Genomic DNA, 22,376 nt, shown 5'->3' with positions numbered 1-22,376 from the left:
CCGCTCCCCTGCACTGCTGCTGTAATCTCTCCCTGCACAGACGGTGTAACCGCTCCCTGCAGAGACGGCGTAACCGCTCCCCTGCACTGCTGCTGTAACCTCTCCCTGCACAGACGGTGTAACCGCTCCCTGCAGAGACGGCGTAACCGCTCCCCTGCACTGCTGCTGTAACCTCTCCCTGCACAGACGGCGTAACCGCTCCCTGCACAGACGGCGTAACCGCTCCCCTGCACTGCTGCTGTAACCTCTCCCTGCACAGACGGTGTAACCGCTCCCTGCAGAGACGGCATAACCGCTCCCTGCACAGACGGCGTAACCGCTCCCCTGCACTGCTGCTGTAACCTCTCCCTGCACAGATGGCGTAACCGCTCCCTGCACTGCTGCTGTAACCTCTCCCTTCACAGATGGCGTAACCGCTCCCCTGCACTGCTGCTGTAACCGCTCCCCTGCAGATGGCGTAACCGCTCCCCTGCACTGCTGCTGTAACCTCTCCCTGCACAGATGGCGTAACCGCTCCCTGCACTGCTGCTGTAACCGCTTCCTGCATTCCCTCAATGACTGGAAGCGAGCAGCTGCAGTGAGAATATAACTTCATTTTCTCCCTGTAGCAACCGGTCCAGTAAGCTGCTAAACAATTACAACAGATTACTGCTATGACTGCAGGTATATAGTGTTACTTGAAGTGACACCTTGCCTTTAATGATCCTTTTGTTACCAAGAACTTTACATATGAATATCCCCAGTCATTCTCGAGATCTAAGATAAGTGCAAATTGTGTAATCTGAGGTGGGAGGTGGCACCATACTGACTGTCCTGCCAGAAGCGGTCGGCCTGGCACATGGCTGTACCTTACCCTCTATCAGTCCGCCTGTATTTGTGACTCATACGAAATATAAGTTACACAAGGCAAAACTGTTAAGACTTGAAAGACTAAACAAACTATTAGATCAATGTACTTGCTACTTTTATTAAATTGCAGCCAGGATGTTACAAGGCTTGTAATTATGTTTGTGCAATGCTGCAAAATCCCAAGCTGAAGTTATAAAGCCTCCAATAGTCCTCTAGGCAGTGCAGGAATGGTCACTAGCTCCGGCCTCCTCGCTGGACCCCTTTGCTTCGATCCTCACATGCCAGGAAGGACATCATTTGGGGCAGAGTGGGGGTGCCGCCACCTAAAGATGAGGAGCAATCCCCGCTGATCTCAAGAACAGGGCCCTATTGTTCTCTACGGTCAATGGAGGGGTGGTCGAATTTATAGTGCAAATGTCCGGGAATGCCACCACCTCTGCACTGATAGCGGTGGCTAGATGCAGGGAATGGATGGGACCCGAATCTACAATGTGTAATGTAGAGGGATCAATGTGAGGACCAGCACATTGCCTACTCACCTGAGCGGTCACCACTTTGTCTCCGCTGGTTGCACTAGCTAGATCCAAGGACGGCTGAGAGTCTCGGCTCAAACCCTCTGCAATGGCGTTTGGAGACAGTAGTCCTCCAGCAAGAAAGACGTCTTTTGTAACTGGAAATAAACATCAATGTCAGGAAATTAGAAGTGGAAAACCATATTATCGCCTGTACAGTACGAAGAGGACCCGTCCTGCTTCCCAACATTGCCGTTACTTAATAAATGCTTTATTCCCCAATGAATACCAAACCTCACACGTTGTCTTAGACGTCTGTCTCGTGCCTTTCTTCGGTTATTCCTCCTGGAAATGTATGAATACATTGGCAAATGGGCATTACCATCCCTGTTATTACTGCTTATCCCTACACTCTGACACTGTCAGAGAAGATTGGACTCAATTTACAAGGGAACTGGTGCCGCCCAATTGTCAATTTACTCAAATTTCGACTAACAGGACAGGTAATGCTCACAGTTCTAGGAAAAGATGCTCCAGAATTGTCATTTTAAGGCCGGTTTCACACTTGCTTTTGGCTGGTCTGCGTATGGCTATGTACTTCCTCCCTTAAGCTCCGCCTACTTCCGCATGCGTCCTGTGTATCCATCTTTAACATTGGGTAAGCAGGGACATGCGTTGCATGTGGATGCGTCCGCATGCGGCATTTTGACGTGCCCACCGACCGCAAGAAAATGCAACATGTTGCATTCGGCGTGCATGTCAAAACGGCGCATGTGGACGCATCCACATACGAGGCATGTCCCTGTGTACGCAATGTTAACCCCTTCCCGACCTGTGACGCCACGTAGGCGTCATGAAAGTCGGTGCCAATCCGACCTGTGACGCCTATGTGGCGTCATGGCAAGATCGCGTTGAAAGGGTTAACTCCAACTTCACCTGATCTGCAGGGACAGGGGGAGTGGTACTTCAGCCTGGGGGGGGGGGGCTGTGGCTTTGCACCCACGTGGCTACGATCGCTCTGATTGGCTGATGAAAGTGAAACAGCCAATCAGAGCAATTTGTAATATTTCACCAATGAAACTTGGTGAAATATTACAATCCAGCCATGGCCGATGCTGCAATATCATCGGCCATGGCTGGAGACCCCGAGCCCTCCTCTCCCCTCCGTCCTGTCCGGAGCCCCTCCCCCCCGTGCTGTCCGATCCCACCCCCCCGTACCTCCGGAGACCCGGGATCCCTCCTGGTGTCCATCTGGCATCTAGGAAGGGCGCCGCCATCTTCCAAAATGGCGGGCGCATGTGCAGTGCACCCGTCGAATCTGCCGGCCGGCAGATTCGTTCATTCATTTTGATCACTGTGATAGGTTCTACCACAGTGATCAAAATAAAAAAAAAAAAATAGTAAATAGACCCCCTTTATCACCCCCATAGGTAGGGATCATAAAATAAAGAAAATATATTTATTTTTATTTTTCCACTAGGGTTAGGTTTAGAACTAGGGTTTGGGGTTACAGCTAGGGTTAGAACTAGGGTTAGGGCTAGGGTTAGAACTAGGGTTAGGGCTAGGGTTAGAACTAGGGTTAGAATTAGGGTTAGAACTAGGGTTAGGGTTAGAATTAGGGTTAGAACTAGGGTTAGGGTTAGAACTAGGGTTTGGGTTAGAATTAGGGTTGGAATTAGGGTATGTGCACACGGTGCGGATTTGGCTGCGGATTCGCAGCAGTTTTCCATGCGGTGTACAGTACCATGTAAACCTATATAAAACCAAATCCACTGTGCCAATGGTGCAGAAAATTCCGCGAGGAAACGCAGCGTTGTATTTTCCGCAGCATGTCAATTCTTTGTGCGGATTCTGCAGCGTTTTACACCTGTTCCTCAATAGGAATCTGCAGGTGTAAAACCGCAGGTGAAATCCACGCAAAAAAATCCGCAGGAAATCCACAATAAATACACAGGTAAAACGCAGTGCGTTTTACCTGCGGATTTTTCAAAAACGGTGCTGAAAAATCTACACACGAATCCGCAACATGGGCACATAGCCTTAGGGTTAGGGTTGAAATTAGGGATAAGATTAGGGTTAGCGGTGTGTTGGGGTTAGGGTTAGGCTTGTGGTTAGGGTTGGGATTAGGGTTAAGGGTGTGTTGGGGTTAGTGTTTGAGTTAGAATTGAGTGGTTTCCACTGTTTAGGCACATTAGGGGTCTCCAAACGAGACATGGCACCACCACTGATTTCAGCCAATCTTGCGTTCAAAAAGTCAAATGGTGCTCCCTCCCTTCCGAGCCCCAACAAGTGCCCAAACAGTGGTTTACCCACACATATGGGGTATCAGCGTACTCAGTAAAAATTGAACAAATTTGGGGTCTAATTTCTCCTGTAACCCTTAGGAAAATAAAAAATTGGGAGCTAAAAAAAATTTTGGGTGGGAAAAAAATGATTTTTTATTTTCACGGCTCTGCGTTATAAACTTCTGTGAAGCACTTGGGGTTCAAAGTGCTCACGACACCTAAATTAGTTCCTTGGGTGGTTTAGTTTCCAAAATGGGGTCATTTGTGAGGGGGTTTCTACTGTTTAGGCACACCAGGAGCTCTGCAAATGCAACGTGATGCCCGCAGACCATTCTATCAAAGTCTGCATTTCAAAACGACACTACTTCCGAGCCCCGACGTGTGCCCAAATAGTGGTTTACCCCCACATATGGGGTACCAGCGTACTCAGGACAAACTGGACAGCAACTTTTGGGGTCCAATTTCTCCTATTACTCTTGAGAAAATAAAAAAATTGCGGACTAAAAAATCATTTTAGAGGAAAAAAAAAAAAGAAGATTTTTAATTTTGATGGCTCTGCGTTATAAACTTCTGTGAAGCACTTGGGGGTAAAAAGTGCTCACCACACATCTAGATAAGTTCCGTGGGAGGTCTCGTTTCCAAAATGGGGTCACTTTTAGGGGAGCACCAATGTTAGCGTAACATGGTGTCCGCTAACGATCGGAGCAAATTTTTCATTCAAAAGTCAAATGGCGCTCCTTCCCTTCCGAGCTTTGCCGTGTGCCTAAACAGTGGTTTACCCCCACATGTGAGGTATCGGTGTACTCAGAAGAAATTGCCTAACAAATTTTAGGATCCATTTATCCTGTTGCCCATGTGAAAATGAAAAAATTGAGGCTAAAAGAAATTTTTTTTTAAAAAAAAAGTACTTTTTCATTTTTACGGATCAATTTGTAAAGCACCTGAGGGTTCAAAGTGCTCACTATGCATCTAGATAATTTCCCTGGGGGGCCTAGATTCCAAAATGGGGTCACTTGTGGGTGAGCTCCAATATTTAGGCACACAGGGGCTCTCCAAACGCGACATGGTGTCCGCTAAAGATTGGAGCCAATTTTTCATTCAAAAAGTCAAATGGCGCTACTTCCCTTCCGAGCCCTGTCGTGCGCCCAAACAGTGGTTCTCCCCCACATATGGGGATCGGCATACTAAAGACAAATTGTACAATAACTTTCGGGGTCAAGTTTCTCCTTTTACCCTTGGAAAAATAAAAAAATTGTTGCTAAAAATCATTTTTGTGACTAAAAAGAGGAATGTTCATTTTTTCCTTCCATGTTGCTTCTGCTGCTATGGAGAACCTGAAGGGTTAATAAACTTCTTGAATGTGGTTTTGAGCACCTTCAGGGGTGCAGTTTTTAGAATGGTGTCACTTTTGGGTATTTTCCGCCATATAGACCCCTCAAACTAACTTCAAATGTGAGGTGGTCCCTAAAAAAAATGGTTTTGTAAATTTTGTTGTAAAAATGAGAAATTGCTTGTCAAATTTTAACCCTTATAACTTCCTAGCAAAAAAATTTTTTGTCTCCAAGTAAGACTTGAAAAAAGTAAAGTAAAGTAGACATGAAAAAACAATCTCAGAATTGCTAGGATCCGTTGAAGCGTTCCTGAGTTATTACCTCATAAAAGGACACTGGTCAGAATTGCAAAAAATGGCCAGGTCATTAAGGTCAAAATAGGCTGGGTCATGAAGGGGTTAAAGATCGGTACGCAGAACACATACGGAAGTAGGCGGAGCTTAAGGGAGGAAATACGCAGCCAAACGCAAGTGTGAACCCAGCCTAAGAAGAAACAAGTGTTTTGTCAAAACAATTTGTCAGAAAAGGCAATAGGCTCCCTTTAAGGGGATTCTATCATCAGGTTTTTTTTGCCATGTAATCTGAGGCCACCACAATGTAGAAGTTGAGAGCCTGATTGCACCAACATGTCACTTACTGGGTTGTGTTTTGCTAATTTAATAAACTCAATGTTCCATCAAGAGAGTATTATCACTACCGGACTACATCTCTTGTGCCTCCTAGTCAACTGTTCTGCATAACCCCGCCCCCACCAGATTGCCTGCTTTCTGTGTACACTGTGCAGAGGCAGAAAGAAGCCAATCAGTGGCGTGAGCGTGGTTATACAGAGCTCAGTATTCAGAGAACTGGAAGATCTGCAGCAAAGACAACAGGGATTTTATCAAAATGACAGCAAGCAGCCCAGCAAGTGACGCTTCACTGGAATCAGGGTCTCTGCCCTTACATCATGCTACGGTCAAATGGGTATCAATAACCTGGAGACAAAGTCCTGTTAATATGTACAGTGCCTTGTTAAAGTATTTGGCCCCCTTGAACTTTTCAACCTTTTCCCACATGTCATTCTTCAAACATAAAGATGCCAAATGTACATTTTTGGTGAAGAATCGACAAAAAGTGGAACACAATTGTGAAGTTGAACAAAATTTATTGGTTATTTAAAATTTTTGTGTAAATTCCAAAACTGAAAAGTGAGGCGTGCAATATTATTCGGCCCCTTTAACTTAATACTTTGTTGCACCACCTTTTGCTTTGATTACAGCTGCAAGTCGCTTGGGGTTCGTCTCTATCAGTTTTGTGCATTGAAAGACTGAAATTCTTGCCCATTCTTCCTTGGCAAACAGCTCGAGCTCAGTGAGGTTTGATGGAGATCGTTTGTGAATAGCAGTTTTCAGTTCTTTCCACAGATTCTCGATTGGATTGAGGTCTGGACTCTGACTTGGCCATTCTAACACCTGGATACCTTTATTTGTGAACCATTCCATTGTAGATTTTGCTTTATGTTTGGGATCATTGTCTTGTTGGAAGACAAATCTCCGTCCCAGTCTCAGGTCTTTTTTAGACTCCAACAGGTTTTCTTCAAGAATGGTCCTGTATTTGGCTCCATCCATCTTCCCATCAATTTTAACCAACTTTCCTGTTCCTGCTGAAGAAAAGCAGGCCCACACCATGATGCTGCCATCACCATGTTTGACAGTGGGGATGGTGTGTTCAGGGTGATGATTTGTGTTGCCTTTACGCCAAACATATCGTTTAGCATTGTTGCCAAAAAGTTAGATTTTGGTTTTATCTGACCAGAGCACCTTCTTCCACATGTTTGGTGTGTCTCCCAGGTGGCTTGTTACAAACTTTAAATGACACTTTTATGGATATCTTTGAGAAATGGCATTTTTCTTGCCACTCTTCCATAAAGGCCAGATTTGTGCAGTGTACGACTGATTGTTGTCCTATGGACAGACTGTCCCACCTCAGCTGTAGATCTCTGCAGTTCATCCACAGTGATCATGGGCCTCTTGGCTGCATCTCTGATCAGTCTTCTCCTTGTTTGAGATGAAAGTTTAGAGGGACGGCCGGGTCTTGGTAGATTTGCAGAGGTCTGATACTCCTTCCATTTATATATGATCACTTGCACAGTGCTCCTTGGGATGTTTAAAGTTTTGGAAATCATTTTGTATCCAAATCCGGCTTTAAACTTCTCCACGACAGTATCACGGACCTGCCTGTTGTGTTCCTTGGTCTTCATGATGCTCTCTGTGCTTCAAACAGAACCCTGAGACTATCACAGAGCAGGTGCATTTATACGGAGACTTGATCACACACAGGTGGATTATATTTATCATCATTAGGCATTTAGGACAACATTGGATCATTCAGAGATCCACAATGAACTTCTGGAATGAGCTTACTGCACTGAAAGTAAAGGGGCCAAATAATATTGCACGCTCCACTTTTCAGTTTTTGAATTTCCACAAAAATGTAAAATGACCAATAAATTTCGTTCAACTTCACAATTGTGTTCCACTTGCTGTTGATTCTTCACCAAAAATTTACATGTTTGAAGCATGATATGTGGGAAAAGGTCGAAAAGTTCCAGGGAGCCGAATTCTTTCGCAAGGCACAGTATGTATTAAAATATATATAGTAGGAAACTCATTCATGCTACATATATAAACTGTGCAATAAATCTTGAAATAATCACACATTGTACATTTTTTGGAGTAGAAAGTTCTCTGAGATATATAGAAATATTGTGAACGTGCTGCATTCCTAATTCTGCAGCTTCGGAGCGCTCTCTGCGCCAGCTCCACAGAGCACGGTAATCCGCTTCTCCACATGGTTGAAGTGAAGAATTCTATTAAACGTTTTGTAGAGTTCGGTGAAAGTTAACAGAGCAAAATAAAGTTGCCGATAAACTTCTACGGCAGCAAGACATAAAATGTTTTAAAGGGTCATTAAACATATAACACGCTGGTAAAAATCATAATTGCTGAAAGTAAAGAATAACGAACGTTCCCAGGCTTTCCAGACTCCTCTCACAATATAATCTACGAAGCCAACCATTATGTGCTTATTTCACGCCTTCACGACGTGATATCCGACCCTCGCTCCTCATCCACGTTGGCTATAATCTAGGTAGCTGTTCACGTGACTGTTTTTATGCAGATAAAAAATAATAACGGAGACATTGTAAGGATTAAACTCGCTAATGCAAGTCTATGAGTCTGTAAGAAAACCCCCCAAAACATATGTATGGATTAAGTCTGAATTATCCCCCTTTTCTCATTTCAAAACAAAGGAAATTAAAACAATGAAAGTAAAATAAGTAATATTGGTATCTCAGTCTGTAAAAGTCTGATCTATGAACGTGTAAACTTAATCCATTAGGTGAAAACTGTAAACAAAAATAAATAAATAATGCTAATTTTCTCAATTTTTAAGCCCCTGTACTCCCCCAAAACCAGCAAAAAAATTCAATAAAAAGCAATCAAACAGTATGGTACCGATATAAGCTACAGCTCAGCATGCAAAAGAAGAAAGATCTCACACAGCTCCATTAACAGAAAGGAGAAAAAAAAAGTTACAAGGACACAAACCAAATAAAAGTTCAGAACTTTGAGAGTCAGTAAAATAATAAAACACCATACAAGTTTGGCATCGCTGTACTCATACAGACCTGTAGAATCACATTTCCAAATTATTTTTTACTGTACGGTGAAAGTAAAAACGAAAACCAAGAAATAATGTCAAAATTTTTTTTTTTATTAAATAATTTCACCTCACTTGGAATTTGTTTCTCGCTTTTCAGTACATTCTATGGTAAAGTGAACGTTATCATTCAAAAATACAATTTGTCCTGTAAAATATAAGCCCCTCATACGGCTACAAGACAGAAACATTAAAAAGTTATGGCTCGTGGAAGAAGTGGAGGAAAAAAAAAAACGAAAGTGCACAAAAGGACAAATGTCTGCCATTAAGGGGTTGAAGGAGTTTAGTGAACTTTGATATTGATGGACTACATTCAGGATATGTGATTAGCATTAGACTTGTGGGGTCCGGCTCATCACCCATAGAGATGAGATAACAAAGAGCCGCGGCACATTACCAGGCACAATGGCTACAAAATATATATAGCCGTGTCTAGTAATCAATGGAGAGGACAGGGTGCTCACTGGAGTGAAAAGACCCTATAAGGAGCAAGACTGGTAACATTCAACCTGATAATGGTGGCTTAAGCTGTCCCCAAAAAGTGGGGTCAGCTGTTTATGGACTCGCAGACTCGTACGAGTAAATACATCACTAACAATGCTTACAGAGAAAAGCCGAGCAGAGCCGCAAGGGAATTCCGCGCTCGGCTGAGGGCCTCTACCTCTGTATGATTGGTGGGGTTGACCACAACCTATGACTTAACTCATCACTATGACTAAGAGTTTTATAAAAATCAGTTGCCATCTTAGTTTCTGGGAAAGAAAGGCAAAAACCTTGAATGAGGCGCAATGGTGGCCGTATTGACTACAAACCTTTACTATGAACAAACACTAAGAAAATAGTAAATCAGATAATTATTTACAGCAATGATCAAGACAAACACTTACATTCCAGTCCTGAAGATCTTGGGCTTTCGTTCTCATCCCCTTTCTTCTTACGAGGCGGTGGTGCCGGCCGTGCAGGTGGCGGCGGTCTAGGTGGTGGGGCTGTTACAGGAGGTGGGGGACGTGTAGGACCAGACTTCTTAGTACTTGCTACAATATCGGGCTCCACATTAATCTGTCGGGGAGGTTTAGCGGGCGCTAACTGCTCTATATTTTCAGAAGTTTCATAGGATAAAGGGTCTTTAGGCTTATTTTCTGAATCCTCTTCAAGCTCATTAGGCTTGTCCTGAAGTCTGTCCTGCTCTTCTGTAATTTTAAGACCATCGGCCAATTCTATAATATCGGCGATTTTAGAGGTTTCCACCAGCTGTTCAATGATGGGGATGGAGACATCAGGCAATTGACTGGGTTTCATCCCTGTGAAGTCCTCAAGTTCCTCATGATGAAGGTCATCATTAGGTAAGGTGGTCTCTGTGATCACCAGCTCAGGGATGTTACACAGCGGCGCCGGATTTGTTTTTCCAGAAGTGCTCTCAAGAATTATTGTTTCCGCATTTCCAGGACTGGGGCTCTCCTCTATGGCACAGGATTTCTGGCTTTCTTCAATAATGCTATTAATGATCTGAAATATTAAATATACACAGATACATCAATACTGCGATGTAAATGAACCTTCATCACACTTGGGGCTCGTGCACACGTGAACTACTCACATGGACATCATGTAAGATGCCTCAGAAACAGAAATTAGATTATGTTGGAGAAGATAAAATAAACTTTAAATGCGATGATGTTAAGACGAGGCCCGGTTACCACATTTTGGCCTTCACGTGTGTCTGTGAGCCTTGAAATACGAGTAGCAGCTGGCAATGTGAAGGACATAAGAAACCACTACGGTGATAAAAGGCAGCAGGGGTGAAGTGACCGCTTAACGCATCAATATTGTATGCGGTAATTACGGCCACACTGCACATTGCCTTCTCCAACACTTCTCTGTATCCGTTCCATGAAAACCAATTCTACAATTTTGGCTAACCCTAATGAACCATTAATCAGACTTTGGCTAGCGTTAAAGAGGATGTCGACTACTATTATATCCTTTGGATAGGTCATCAATATCAGATCTTTGAGGATGCATCACCCGGTACCCTCCCCTATCAGCTGTTCCCGATGCCTACAGCGTCCGCGCCCAGATACTGCATAATTGCTTCTTTCGAAAGAAATAATCCACTGTGGCTACTAAAAGTTGACAGAGCTGTGTTGTTCTGCTTCGCAACTGATCACATCTGGACGCTTCAGGCACTGGGAACAGCTGGTTGGTGGGGCTGCCGGGTGTTACATCCCCACCGATCCGATATTAACGACCTATCCAAAGGATAAGTCATCAATAGAAAAATAGAGGAAAACCCCCTATAAGCTGGCCAAACATAGGAGATAGCCGTCTGTCAACTGAATGTTTGGGCAGCAGCCACCTTCTGAACAAAAGCTCAGCCATTGAAAATCCAGGAGCCCGATCCTTCTTTCATAAAGTACTCCATCAAGGAAGTTCGGAGGCTCCAATACACATCAGATGATCAGCTGAACTGATAGCTATTTAAATAAACTATTCACAAGTTTAGAAGTTATTTCCAAGTCCCAGCAATTGTGAAATTGTCGTCTACCTCCAGCCTATGAATAGGGGATAACTTATAAACTTAAGAGTACCCTCTTTAATAAATTATTCAGACAACAAAAAAGTATGGAGACATCTAAAGGGGTCGTTAAGGTTTTAATATATTTGTCAATCAATGAACAGTTAAATCATCTGCAGCTCCTGCGCCAACACATTGGGGGTCCCCAATGGACTTGTACGCCATGTCTGATACAGCCCATTACTGGATTCAGAAATGAGGTTGTATGTATAGCCTAAAACCACTGAAGGTCCATAACTGGTGACACTGGTCCAACTTGATGGACTGTTGTAAGCCACACACACATTTTTTAATATGATTAAACATTAATTCTGTAAGAGATTAAAAAAAAACAAAAAAACAACAACTTTGAGTCCGTCTTTACGTGAGCGGCTGTAGGAGCACCGTACCTCTTTAGAGTCATCTTGCTTTGGTTCTGCGGCTCCAGTTTCTGGGCCATTATTTTCGGAATGTGAGCCTTCTTCCTGTGAAATATAAAATTAGATAAAACAATACACAGATGACTAACAATGTACAGCAAATACTTAATTCTATGGCAAGTTCACAATTTTGAAAAAAATACATAATCTGAGTAGATCAGCAGTACAGTCATGTCTCAGCTATGTAGATGACAGGGCCACGACAGGTTAAGCCATTCCTGCTGAAGGCCAACAATCAGATGTGGTGAGGAACGCCAGGACTGCCTTCTGGAGACATTCCCGATACAACGCAAGAGTTACACCTTACACAAACAACGCTAGTGACACTTCACCGGGGAATGGAAAACATATTTGAAGGCTCTAAAAACACCTAAAACCTTAAAATAAGACATTTTTTAAAGATTTGCATTTTGGATTCTTTTCTATAGTAATTGTGTGATCAGAATGACTCCTGTTGGAGTGGCTATGCCATAATGATCAGACAGTAATAGCCCCCTAAAGGGGGTCAGTCAGCACAAAATGACTGTTCAGGGGGTATTTAATTGCTCACGGGGTAATGATGCAGAGTGATGTTTGCTTCTCACTACTACGATTTGTATAAGGATACAAGACATCCAACTTTGCTGATGATCACAGTAAGACCCAGACGTGACAGGACACAAAGCAGACAGGAGGCTACAATCAAAGTATACAAAGTCCTGTTCCTGTGATTTACGAGACGGCTGTAAAGCCTGGAGCTGATCCTTTGTGTTTCCTAAGCAGCAAGACCTGGTCTGTGTTATTACAGAAGAACTCAGTTCGGCTCAAAAGTTGATGAAGACCAGGACTGTGGAAGCAAGGTCAAGAAAGAATTGCTGGAGGAAAAGCTGCCGATTGATTGTGCACCCATTGCATTTATATTTGCCATGCAGAACGCTCTCAAATTATACAAGTCAGACTCAACTTCCCAATCCCCCACCACTCCTATCCCAACGCCTGCGCTCTCCACTGGTCTCCACACTTCTGTTCTGGCCAGACAGGTATGTGACCGCCGCAGCCAATCATTAGCCGCAGCGCTGACCAGAGAGAATATGACTTGTGATAATTCTACTTTGTAAGTGGTATTGGGGATAATCAGTACTGGGACTGAAGGGGACCAGAGCTTATGTAGCAATTCATAGGATTTCTTTAGGTCCATACTGCAGTTGCTTGCACAGCAGCATGGGAAGCCTAGACGATAACATAATCCTACACCAGCTACACTCTCCCTTTCTCCCAGAATATATGGGGGTCCTAGGGGTCATTGCCGACCATACAGGTTTTAGCATTCTTCTCTCCACACTATGCAGTAAGTAGGCATTTCCCAAACTGCAGAGCATACACCTTTATTTCAATCCAGGGTGGGAGTAAGCCCTGCCGGGGTATCTGGCACATACTCACCATTGGGGTAATTGGGAACCGGCTTGTGGAAATCCAACAAGGCCAATCGTTATTTCCCCGATCCCGTTGACATCTATTTCTATCGTATCCGGCAACAAGAAGGATTTTCTTGCCCGGATCAATTAGAAACAGACGACAACAGATACCGCATTAACGGATTCAGCCGAGATCAGCTGTGTCAGCAAAATGGTTTTCCGATTTCTGCTGGATCTGTTCTAACATATTATAACCGGACATGTGAACACAGCCTTAAATTGGAGGACTTTGTACTAAGGCTCACCTCCCTCTGCACCGAGACTGCAAAAGGGCTCACAAACTAATCAAAAACTGCAAGGGGTACCTCAAAGTTTCCTGCATAAAGCAATAGTGGAATTCGTGTATATTTGTACTATTCTATGCACTATTTGCATGTGATTCCATCTACAGGGAACTACTACTTCTGGCACTCCAGTCTGAACTATATTGTCACTATATTTGCTTGATGTTATCGTCTTTTATTCATCATATGTGTGTATTATCTTCTGCATATAGTGCTTGGCATAAGTGAATGAATTGTTATTGGTGCCCGTCTACTCATTGTTGTATTTCTGTATTGTTGGATACATATGTCTGTTTACTACATAATCAATAAAAACTACTTTTACTCTTTGCATTTGCTTTAGTCCTGGCAATTTCTTTTTATTAAAATATACCATATAGTTTAAATACACTGTAAAGTCTCAAACTTTTTACAATGCTGTGCGTCCAACTGGCTGATCTGCAAGTGTCTAAGGCTGCCAGACACAAAACTATTTGGACGGTTAATTGGTCACCTACAGGCCATCCTGGCTATAGACAGATGCGTATATAGTCTTGGTATATCTGCCACGCTGTGTTTTATGACTGCCAGAAAATACCGGCAAGTTAATGAGTGCAAACTGCTTGCGAGCCCAGTTATTAATCAACTGCACTAATTGGATCCCACAAGAACTGGTCTAATGACCAAAATATATCTAGATCAGGTGGTTGTGTGCAGTAACGAAATGTCGGATCTGCAAAGTCCTGCAGTGCGCAGGCGCCGGGAAAAGTCAGAGGCCCAGTGCGTGCGCACTGCAGGACTTTGCTCTGCCCTCGACAGGGCAGATAAGTACACCTGCACCGGATGCCATGAAGCAAGCAGGAGGGCGATGATCATAAGAAGATGGGAGGCGCTGGACCTGGATCTGCGACACCCATCGGACCGGACCACCCTGCATGCGAGTATAATACAACTTATTTTTTATAATCTTGCAGGTCGGATCGGTGGCTTATCTAGAGCATTATAGAATGCTGTATATCAGCCCTGAAAAGCACTGGCCGCATCTTATAGTGGCCAAACCTGGTGACAGGTTCCCTTTAATAAGGAAGTGCCAACCTATTGGAAATGAATCCTAAGGCCGGGTCAGACAGACTTATTCTGTGGTCCATATATAGACCATGATGCCTGGAGTGACTATGGGCATCAGAACCTGAACTTCTAGCCTCCTACACATATGGATGTACGTTTGGGTCGGGAGACCCGAGTTCAGTGCGGGCATTTATGGTTGGTATATAGACTGTGAACTACGCCGTCTGAACTCGGCTATTGTGTTGGTCCATCGATACATGAGGATCTGATCCTGGCACCCCACTAATGAGCCACATGAAGGGGGTGCAGATCTCCAGTGAGCATTTTCGGTCTTTGTTAATCCATGTGCAGGGGTTTTTCTGGATCGGTGACACTCCTGAGGCCGGCGCTCTCTATTCTGCTGATTCGGGGGACTGGTATCAATGTGAATTAACATAGGAAAGTGACACGGTGTTTTCGGGAGATCAGCGGCTGTACACATGGCAGCACATTTCTTCTGGGATCTACGGCAGGAAGGTGAAGTGAATGTACCGCTTGCTGATACAACATTTGCACCAAGGTTGTCCGTAGGAATATTTACTCGCCGTTATCCAGCACAACGCACATTACAGCGCACACGTGATTATATCCTTTTGTATCGCTCGGGATTTGCTTTCTGAGGTCAAACCTTAAAAACTGTTCCCCACCCCTCACTGCACCAGAGAGTCAAAGTCATCAGTAACACAAGCCAACAATGGCATCCCCAGCCTTCTCCATATAGCCTGTATCTGCCGGGCATTACATGGCTGGTGGTCTCACTGCAGGGGAAGGGGAGGCTCGTGCTGCAGCCAGTTGCCTCACAGCCAGACACCAGCCCGAGGAGGAGCCTGGTTAGCACAGGGGTGTCTGTACACGTAATATTCGGTGTTGCCTGGAAGCTTTGTGGCCTCACAACCTTAACGCCACTTAGGGAAAAAGTGCTCCGATTTAGACTCCACTAACATTATAAATATTCTTTTAAAAGAATATAGACAACTTTTGGAGGGGCAATTTTTTTCTCCTCTCTTTAAATGCATGTATTTTGGGCGAAAAATCATTTTTGCAATACGCCTTCATAAAAATATTTGCATAATTTGCCTTGTGCAGCTGCTGTGTTGCACCGTATTGCTGGAGACAGAGTGAGTTATCTGAGAATCTGTCAGTGAGCTCGTTCTGTCTTTTTCTAAACTCCTCTCAGCTAATTTATAACTGTGGACCAGATCAAAGCGGAGCTGAACCTAAAATCAGCAAGGATGAGCTCAGTAAGTGGCAGAATATAGATGCAAACTCTGCCAGAAGGAGCTCACTGACGGATTGCAGCTTACTTATTGTTTAGCTAGCAATCAGCAAGGAAACAAAAGAAGGTATTTTCTAAAGAAACTCAAATTGAATGTTTTGAGCCCAACATATACACATAAAAAACACAAAGAAAAGGGGAAAGAAGTCCTTCCATTGGGGTCTGTACCATTTAAAGGCCCCCAAACACAACAGATAAAGCTGATAATATCTAATTTGTATGGGGGCACGGATCATCGGATGGTTGGGAGAGATGGTGATTGGACATGTCCGATTTTGGACTGATGATCACATTGTCCTCCAGATTAGCCGAGGACTGACATGGTGGCCGGCGGCTAATCAGGAAAACAATACGTAGAGAATACAACCGCTTGGCTAAGTGAGCGTTCCTGTGTTTGGGAGGGTCGGCTCAGATGGTCTTCGGGTGAGTGATCATCTGAAGCATTAATAATAATTATTATTTTTATTTATATAGCGCCAACATTCCGCAGCACTTTACAATTAGCGGGGACATGTACAAACAATAAATTCGGTACGAGTTAAGACAATTTAAACAGTGACATTAGGGGTGAGGTCCCTGCTCGCAAGCTTACAATCTACAAGGAAATGGGGGGACACAATAGGTGAAGAGTGCTCGTTATTTCAGGTCTGGCAATTATAATAAATAGGGATTTTCATATGAAGCTGCATGATCCGGTCATCAGCCCATGTGTTTAAGTGCAATAGTCAAGTATCAAGTGCAGTTATCGTGTGCATGGAGGGCGTGAAGACAAATGAAGCATTGTTTGGCTCTCAACCATCTAATATGTACAGGTGGGGGTGTCTGACTCTCGCCCCATACGAAATAAAGAGGCGAGGGTTCTTGTGTGTAGTCTTTAGTGCGAATATCTAGTGGTCAACAAGAAATGCCAATATTTCACAAATTATGAAACCATAAACAGAACATGAAATAAACACTGCCACAGCAGTAATTGTTACTTTATTCCTGAATATATTCCTTTAATATTAGACATTTTCCCATGTACAGGGGAAGCCGCAGTAAGCCATTGAAGACGAATGCCTGTACGGAATATGTTCCTCCTTTAGATGAGCCGACGCTCTCCCGCAGCCTGGAATTTGATTTACCTCCTGTGATTTCCCATCAAATTGATCTGGGTCACGAACACTCCTTCAGGGACAAACCTGGGAGCCATTGCCCTCCTGGCACGGTCACCGTCCTGACCAAGCACTGCCTGCCACACAGATTACAAAGGGGAACGGACATGAGAGGCAGGTGCGGAATCAGAATGACCTCCAAAATCTCTTAAGGAAATACAAACTTTAATAACTTTGGACTTTTTTTTTTAAGACATAACATATAAATATTAAGATATAGTATTAGCTATAATGCCATAAGTCAGGAGTCCCCAACCTTTGGTTGCAGGTCTATGATGTGTGCCTCGTGGCTGTCTGCCAGCTTGATGCATTAGTATCAGGTCCAACAAACAGCCATGGAGTCGGTCTCCAGATGGCGACTTGTGTGAGTAACCCAACACAGAAGAGCAGATCTGGATATGGCCCATATACTGGTCATAAGGGTTATAGGGTAATATTTTAAAGAGGTTGTCCAGGCTTTGGGAAGGATTCTGCAGATTACTCTATGTGACTGCAGACTTGTCAGGATCCTGGTGCCACCACTAGGAGAGCGGGCGACAACAAGTATGCAATTTGCATACATGCGGTCACATGCCGACTAGACGTGAGTGACCTCGCTCAATAAATGTGTATTGAGAGAGGCTGGGCACGTCTAGTCGGAATGTGGCCAGGAGTATAGCAAATCACATCCTTGCAGTCACATAACCGCCTGCAGAATCCTGACTGTGCACACGATGTGAGGATTCACAAGTAAGCAGTCACATAGAATGACGGCAGACTTGAGCCGCAAGCCTAGACAACCCGTGTAAGCTGGACAGAGTATGATACTGCCAGTTAGAGGGCGGCTTGAAACTCGACGCGAGTATAGGTAATGGGGCAGGGTGGGAACCCCTAGATGCAAGTATACTGACTATAAGAGAGGGGGGCACACAGTATCGGTGTTATTGCTGTGGGGAAGCTTTGGCCATTTTTATACCGAAAGCTTTTTTTGCATACTATATATTGACAGAATGAGTTGTGGAGACGGGACTAGACTAGAGTCACAAAACAAACTAGTCCTCAAGTGATAATCTCCGGCTGACAAAACATTAATTTTATTGAAACAGCGAAAATACAGTCTAGTAAGTGATACATTGCTGGAATCAGGGTCTCTGTCCCTACATTATGCTGCCCTTTAAATTCAGTAATCTAACCATGTAATGATGATTACGTGTTTTCTAAAGCCCACAACTCCTGATCCACTGGTGCCAGCCTAAATTAGACGGGCAAATTTATCTTGTAAATTCATGATCATATGTTTATCACAGGAAGCTGCCGTTTAGGCAATACCCTGATATATGAGCTTCAGTTCTATAATGACAATCATCCACAGTAAATTATAGATTTGCTGTAGGCATAAATGAAGGATCTGCAATTATCGGTTACCCCACTGCAATCCTAAATCATCAGTCAAGAGCTTGGCTGTTTCTGGAGCTTGTATCATACGTAGCTGGCATCTTTCAGGGCACATTACAGCATGTTCTCTGCCGTTGGTGTGTGCTAGTTACATGTAGGATGGCATTTACACAGCAAAAACTTGTATTTTACCTCCATAGCACCAAGAATATGTTATGGACATCACCTCGAACTGAACACCAGTGGCAACATACCGGATTCTCAACCATAGTGTTAATCATCATTCAGGAGCCTGGAGGCTCCAGAATAGGCAAGCGGCAGAGGTGGCCCCAGAAAAGGCAAGAGGCGGAGGCGGCCCCAGAAAAAGGCAAGAGGCAGAGGCGGCCCCAGAAAAAGGCAAGAGGCGGAGGCGGCCCCAGAAAAAGGCAAGAGGCGGAGGCGGCCCCAGAAAAAGGTGGACAGGCAGAGGCGGCCCCAGAAAAAGCGGACAGGCGGCCCCAGAAAAAGGCAGACAGGCGGAGGCGGCCCCAGAAAAAGGCAGACAGGCAGAGGCGGCCCCAGAAAAAGCGGACAGGCGGCCCCAGAAAAAGGCAGACAGGCGGAGGCGGCCCCAGAAAAAGGCGGACAGGTGGAGGCAGCGCCAGAAAAAGGCGGACAGGCAGAGGCGGCCCCAGAAAAAGGCGGACAGGCAGAGGCGGCCCCAGAAAAAGGCGGACAGGCGGAGGCGGCCCCAGAAAAAGGCAGACAGGTGGAGGCGACCCCAGAAAAAGGCGGACAGGGGGAGGCGGTCCCAGAAGAAGGCAGACAGGCGGAGGCGGCCCCAGAAAAAGGGGGACAGGCGGAGGCGGCCACAGAAAAAGGCAGACAGGCGGAGGCGGCCCCATAAAAAGGCGGAGGCGGCCCCAGAAAAAGGTGGACAGGCGGCCCCAGAAAAAGGCAGACAGGCGGAGGTGGCCCCAGAAAAAAGCGGACAGGCGTAGGCGGCCCCAGAAAAAGGCGGACAGGCGTAGGCTGCCAAAGAAAAAACCCAAACAGGCAAGTAACGGCGAGCCAGAAAAAGGCAATTGCTGGCTGTGCTACAGTACAGTTAATACCCACCTAAGGAATGAAGCCAACACTAAATATAAAAAATACAGCAATGTATCACTTTTAGGTAAAGTCTCTCCCTTTGTAAGAGGCAGCGCAGTGGATGTGCAACCGAATCTAGCATATATCACAGAAGGAAGTGGTAACGCGCTCGGCTACATAACCACATAGGAGTCTACAGTAATAGAACAGCAGCCTTGGCGAGAAGTCCAAACCAACATCAGCATTTTAATGCTACAGTTTATTTTTCCAACCCAGGAGTAAACACTTGCTGATCAAGTCTACTCCAACTTTTCATCCTAGAAAATCTACAGAAGTAAGAAGTAGAAGACTGATAGACACGAGTATGACTGCAGGATCAGACCGCAGGGGCTTGTATGTAATTAGTAATCATGGAGACAAACAGATCTGCATTGGAGCTGAACACACAAACCACTGATGGATTTTTATTTCCATTGCAAAGTTGCTTCACTCAGATGCAATAAAGCATTTATATGAATGAGCTGTACACAGTTACACAGCCGTCGGCGTAGATGTCTAATGTTACTTGGTGCCTCCCTACGGCTGAATCTGTTAATAGACATTGTCAGACACTTGTACTAAACAAACCCTTGGATAATTTCAGGCATTTTTTCACTTCCTTTCCCAGCAGAACAAAGAATCGTTTATGATAAGATCCATCACGACAGATCCTTCTTTGCCATGTCGTCTGCCATCATGGGACAAAATGGAACCAGCATTACACTTTTCAGGCCATCTCAGATGGGCTGTCCGGTCTCATAACAAAAATCTGCAATGATTCTCAGTGACTGCAGACTGCTGAAATGTGTGCGGCATGCAAGACTGTCACGATTCCCCTGTATGCCCCATGGGAAGGGGCGGTCACGTGATTACATGTGATTTGCATATGATCATGTGCAGACTAGACTTCTGTGCCTCAATCAATAGAAGAGAAGTGAGATAAGCTGGCTGAGTCTTGTAGTATTTGTAAAGGTGTTCTTGATATGAAATTCTCACCAGATGTCGGTAACAGCCCATCCAATCCACGCAGGCAGAGAAATCAAACCTTGGATGTCCATAAATTAACATATGTGTAATAATGAAAAATGAAAGAGAAAAAGTACTGAACACGCTTACTGAAATTTAATTAATACTTTGTACAAAAGCCTTTGCTTTTGATGCCATCTTCAAGAGGTCTCCTGTATGGAGAAACTAGTCGCAGGCATTGCTCAGGTGTGATTTTGTCCATTCTTCCACACAAACACCCTTCACATCCTGAAGGTCCCGTGAGCACCTATGAACTCAGCTTTGGTTCCTTCCATACATTTTCTATTGGATTCAGGTCCAGTGATTAGCTGGGCTATTGTAGCAGCTTTATTTTCCCTGAAACCAATTGAGAGCTTCCTTGGCAGTGTGTTTGGGATCACTGTCTCGCTGAAATGTCCACCCTCGTTTCATCTTCATCATCCTGGTAGATGGCAGCAGATTTTTATCAAGAATCTCTAGGTACATTGGTATATTCGTCCATTCATCCTTCCTCCAATTATATGAGGTTTGCCTATACGGTATGCTGAAAAACAGCCCCACTCCATGATGTTCCCACCTGAACCTTCACTGTTGGTATGGTGTTACAGGGTGATGTGCAGTGCCTTTTGGCCTCCAAACATGATGTATATTATGGCATCTAAAAAGTTCAATTTTGTTCTCATCTGACCAGACTATATTCTCCCAGTATGAAAGTTGAGTGAATCACTTTGTTTTCTTTGAAACAATTGTACTTGCCGATTCCAGGACTTTCTGTAGCTCTCCACAGGTGGTCATTGGTTTGGCCTTGACAACTGTTTAGATAATTCTTTTCACTCCTCCCTTCTGAAATTTTGCAGGGAGCACCTGGTCGTGGCCGGATTATGGTAAAATTATGTCCTTTCCACTTCCGGATTATGGACCCAACAGTGCTCATTGGAACCTTAAGCATTTTAGAATCTCTTCTGTAACCAATGCCATCAGTATGTTTTGCAACAATAAGGTTGCGATGGTCTTGAGACAACTTACTGCTTTTTTCCATCATGAGATTTTTTTTTGTTTGGCACCTTAGTAATGAGACACCTTTTTATAGACATCAGTTGAACCAGCTGAAATAGATTTCAACTAGTGTGATGACTTTCCATGACTATTTGCACCTCTCTTTTTTCATGCGTTGAATAGTTTTTTTCCGGTGTCATTTTTCATTATTACACAACTTAATTTATGGACATCTATGGTTTAATTTCTTTGCCTGTGTGGATTGGATTGGTTGTTACCGACATGTGATGAGAATTTCATGTCAAGAGCACCTTTACAAATACTACGAGACTCAGACAGCCGGCTTCTCTCACTTCTCTTCTATTGATAAGTTCAATACTTATTTCACCAGATGTGTATGCTGTCACCTGACTGCCCACTTGCACGGGGAATCCAGGGCAATCGTGACATTGTGTGCATCGCTCGCTTCTTTTGATCCCCACCTGATACCATTCCCATGTTCTGGGACTGACTTTTGTGTCCAAAAATGGTACTTAAAAAGGGGAAGCGCTATGGAAAGTTTGAACCACTCCTTCCCTGTCTCTTTAAAAGTTGACATCGTCAGCACAGGTCCATCTCACAGCATTTGGTGGGGTGGCGGAGGTGTGCGTCAGACTTAACACAGCGGTTCCTATTTCTGTGGCTATGTACACACGGAGTCTTTTTGTAGAGTTTTCTTTGCAGAAACTGAGCAAAATCTCCAAGTTTTTGATGATTTTTGAGGTAGTGTTGGAGAGTTTCCGCTCAGTTTCCACACACTGAAACTGCAGCGGCTATTTTGGACACAGAGAAGAAAGCAATCTTGGATTCTACGAGCGGTGGCGATCCAAAGGGCACCAGAGATGGTCGTCTATGCATTAGTAATACAGTACAGACCAAAAGTTTGGACACACCTTCTCATTTAAAGATTTTCCTGTATTTTCATGAC

The 22,376-nt window shown here is 44.3% G+C and overlaps 1 protein-coding gene across 2 annotated transcripts in view; it reads right to left on the bottom strand.

The window, feature by feature from the left end:
* The window catches only part of WDR44 (WD repeat domain 44), a 108,238-nt gene that overhangs the window by 50,332 nt on the left and 35,530 nt on the right, over positions 1-22,376 (bottom strand). For both annotated transcript variants that reach the window (XM_069746931.1, XM_069746932.1), the window contains exons 3-5: positions 11,644-11,718; positions 9,567-10,185; positions 1,389-1,519 (exon numbers count right to left, since the gene is read on the bottom strand). In XM_069746931.1, the coding sequence (XP_069603032.1) occupies positions 1,389-1,519; positions 9,567-10,185; positions 11,644-11,718 (825 nt within the window). The remainder of the gene's footprint in view (positions 1-1,388; positions 1,520-9,566; positions 10,186-11,643; positions 11,719-22,376) is intronic.

The sequence above is a fragment of the Ranitomeya imitator genome, chromosome 2, assembly GCF_032444005.1.
Source record: "Ranitomeya imitator isolate aRanImi1 chromosome 2, aRanImi1.pri, whole genome shotgun sequence".
Classification (NCBI taxonomy): domain Eukaryota; kingdom Metazoa; phylum Chordata; class Amphibia; order Anura; family Dendrobatidae; genus Ranitomeya; species Ranitomeya imitator.
The sequence above is the reverse complement of the archived record's forward strand: the minus strand, read 5'-3'. Positions and strand labels throughout refer to the sequence as shown.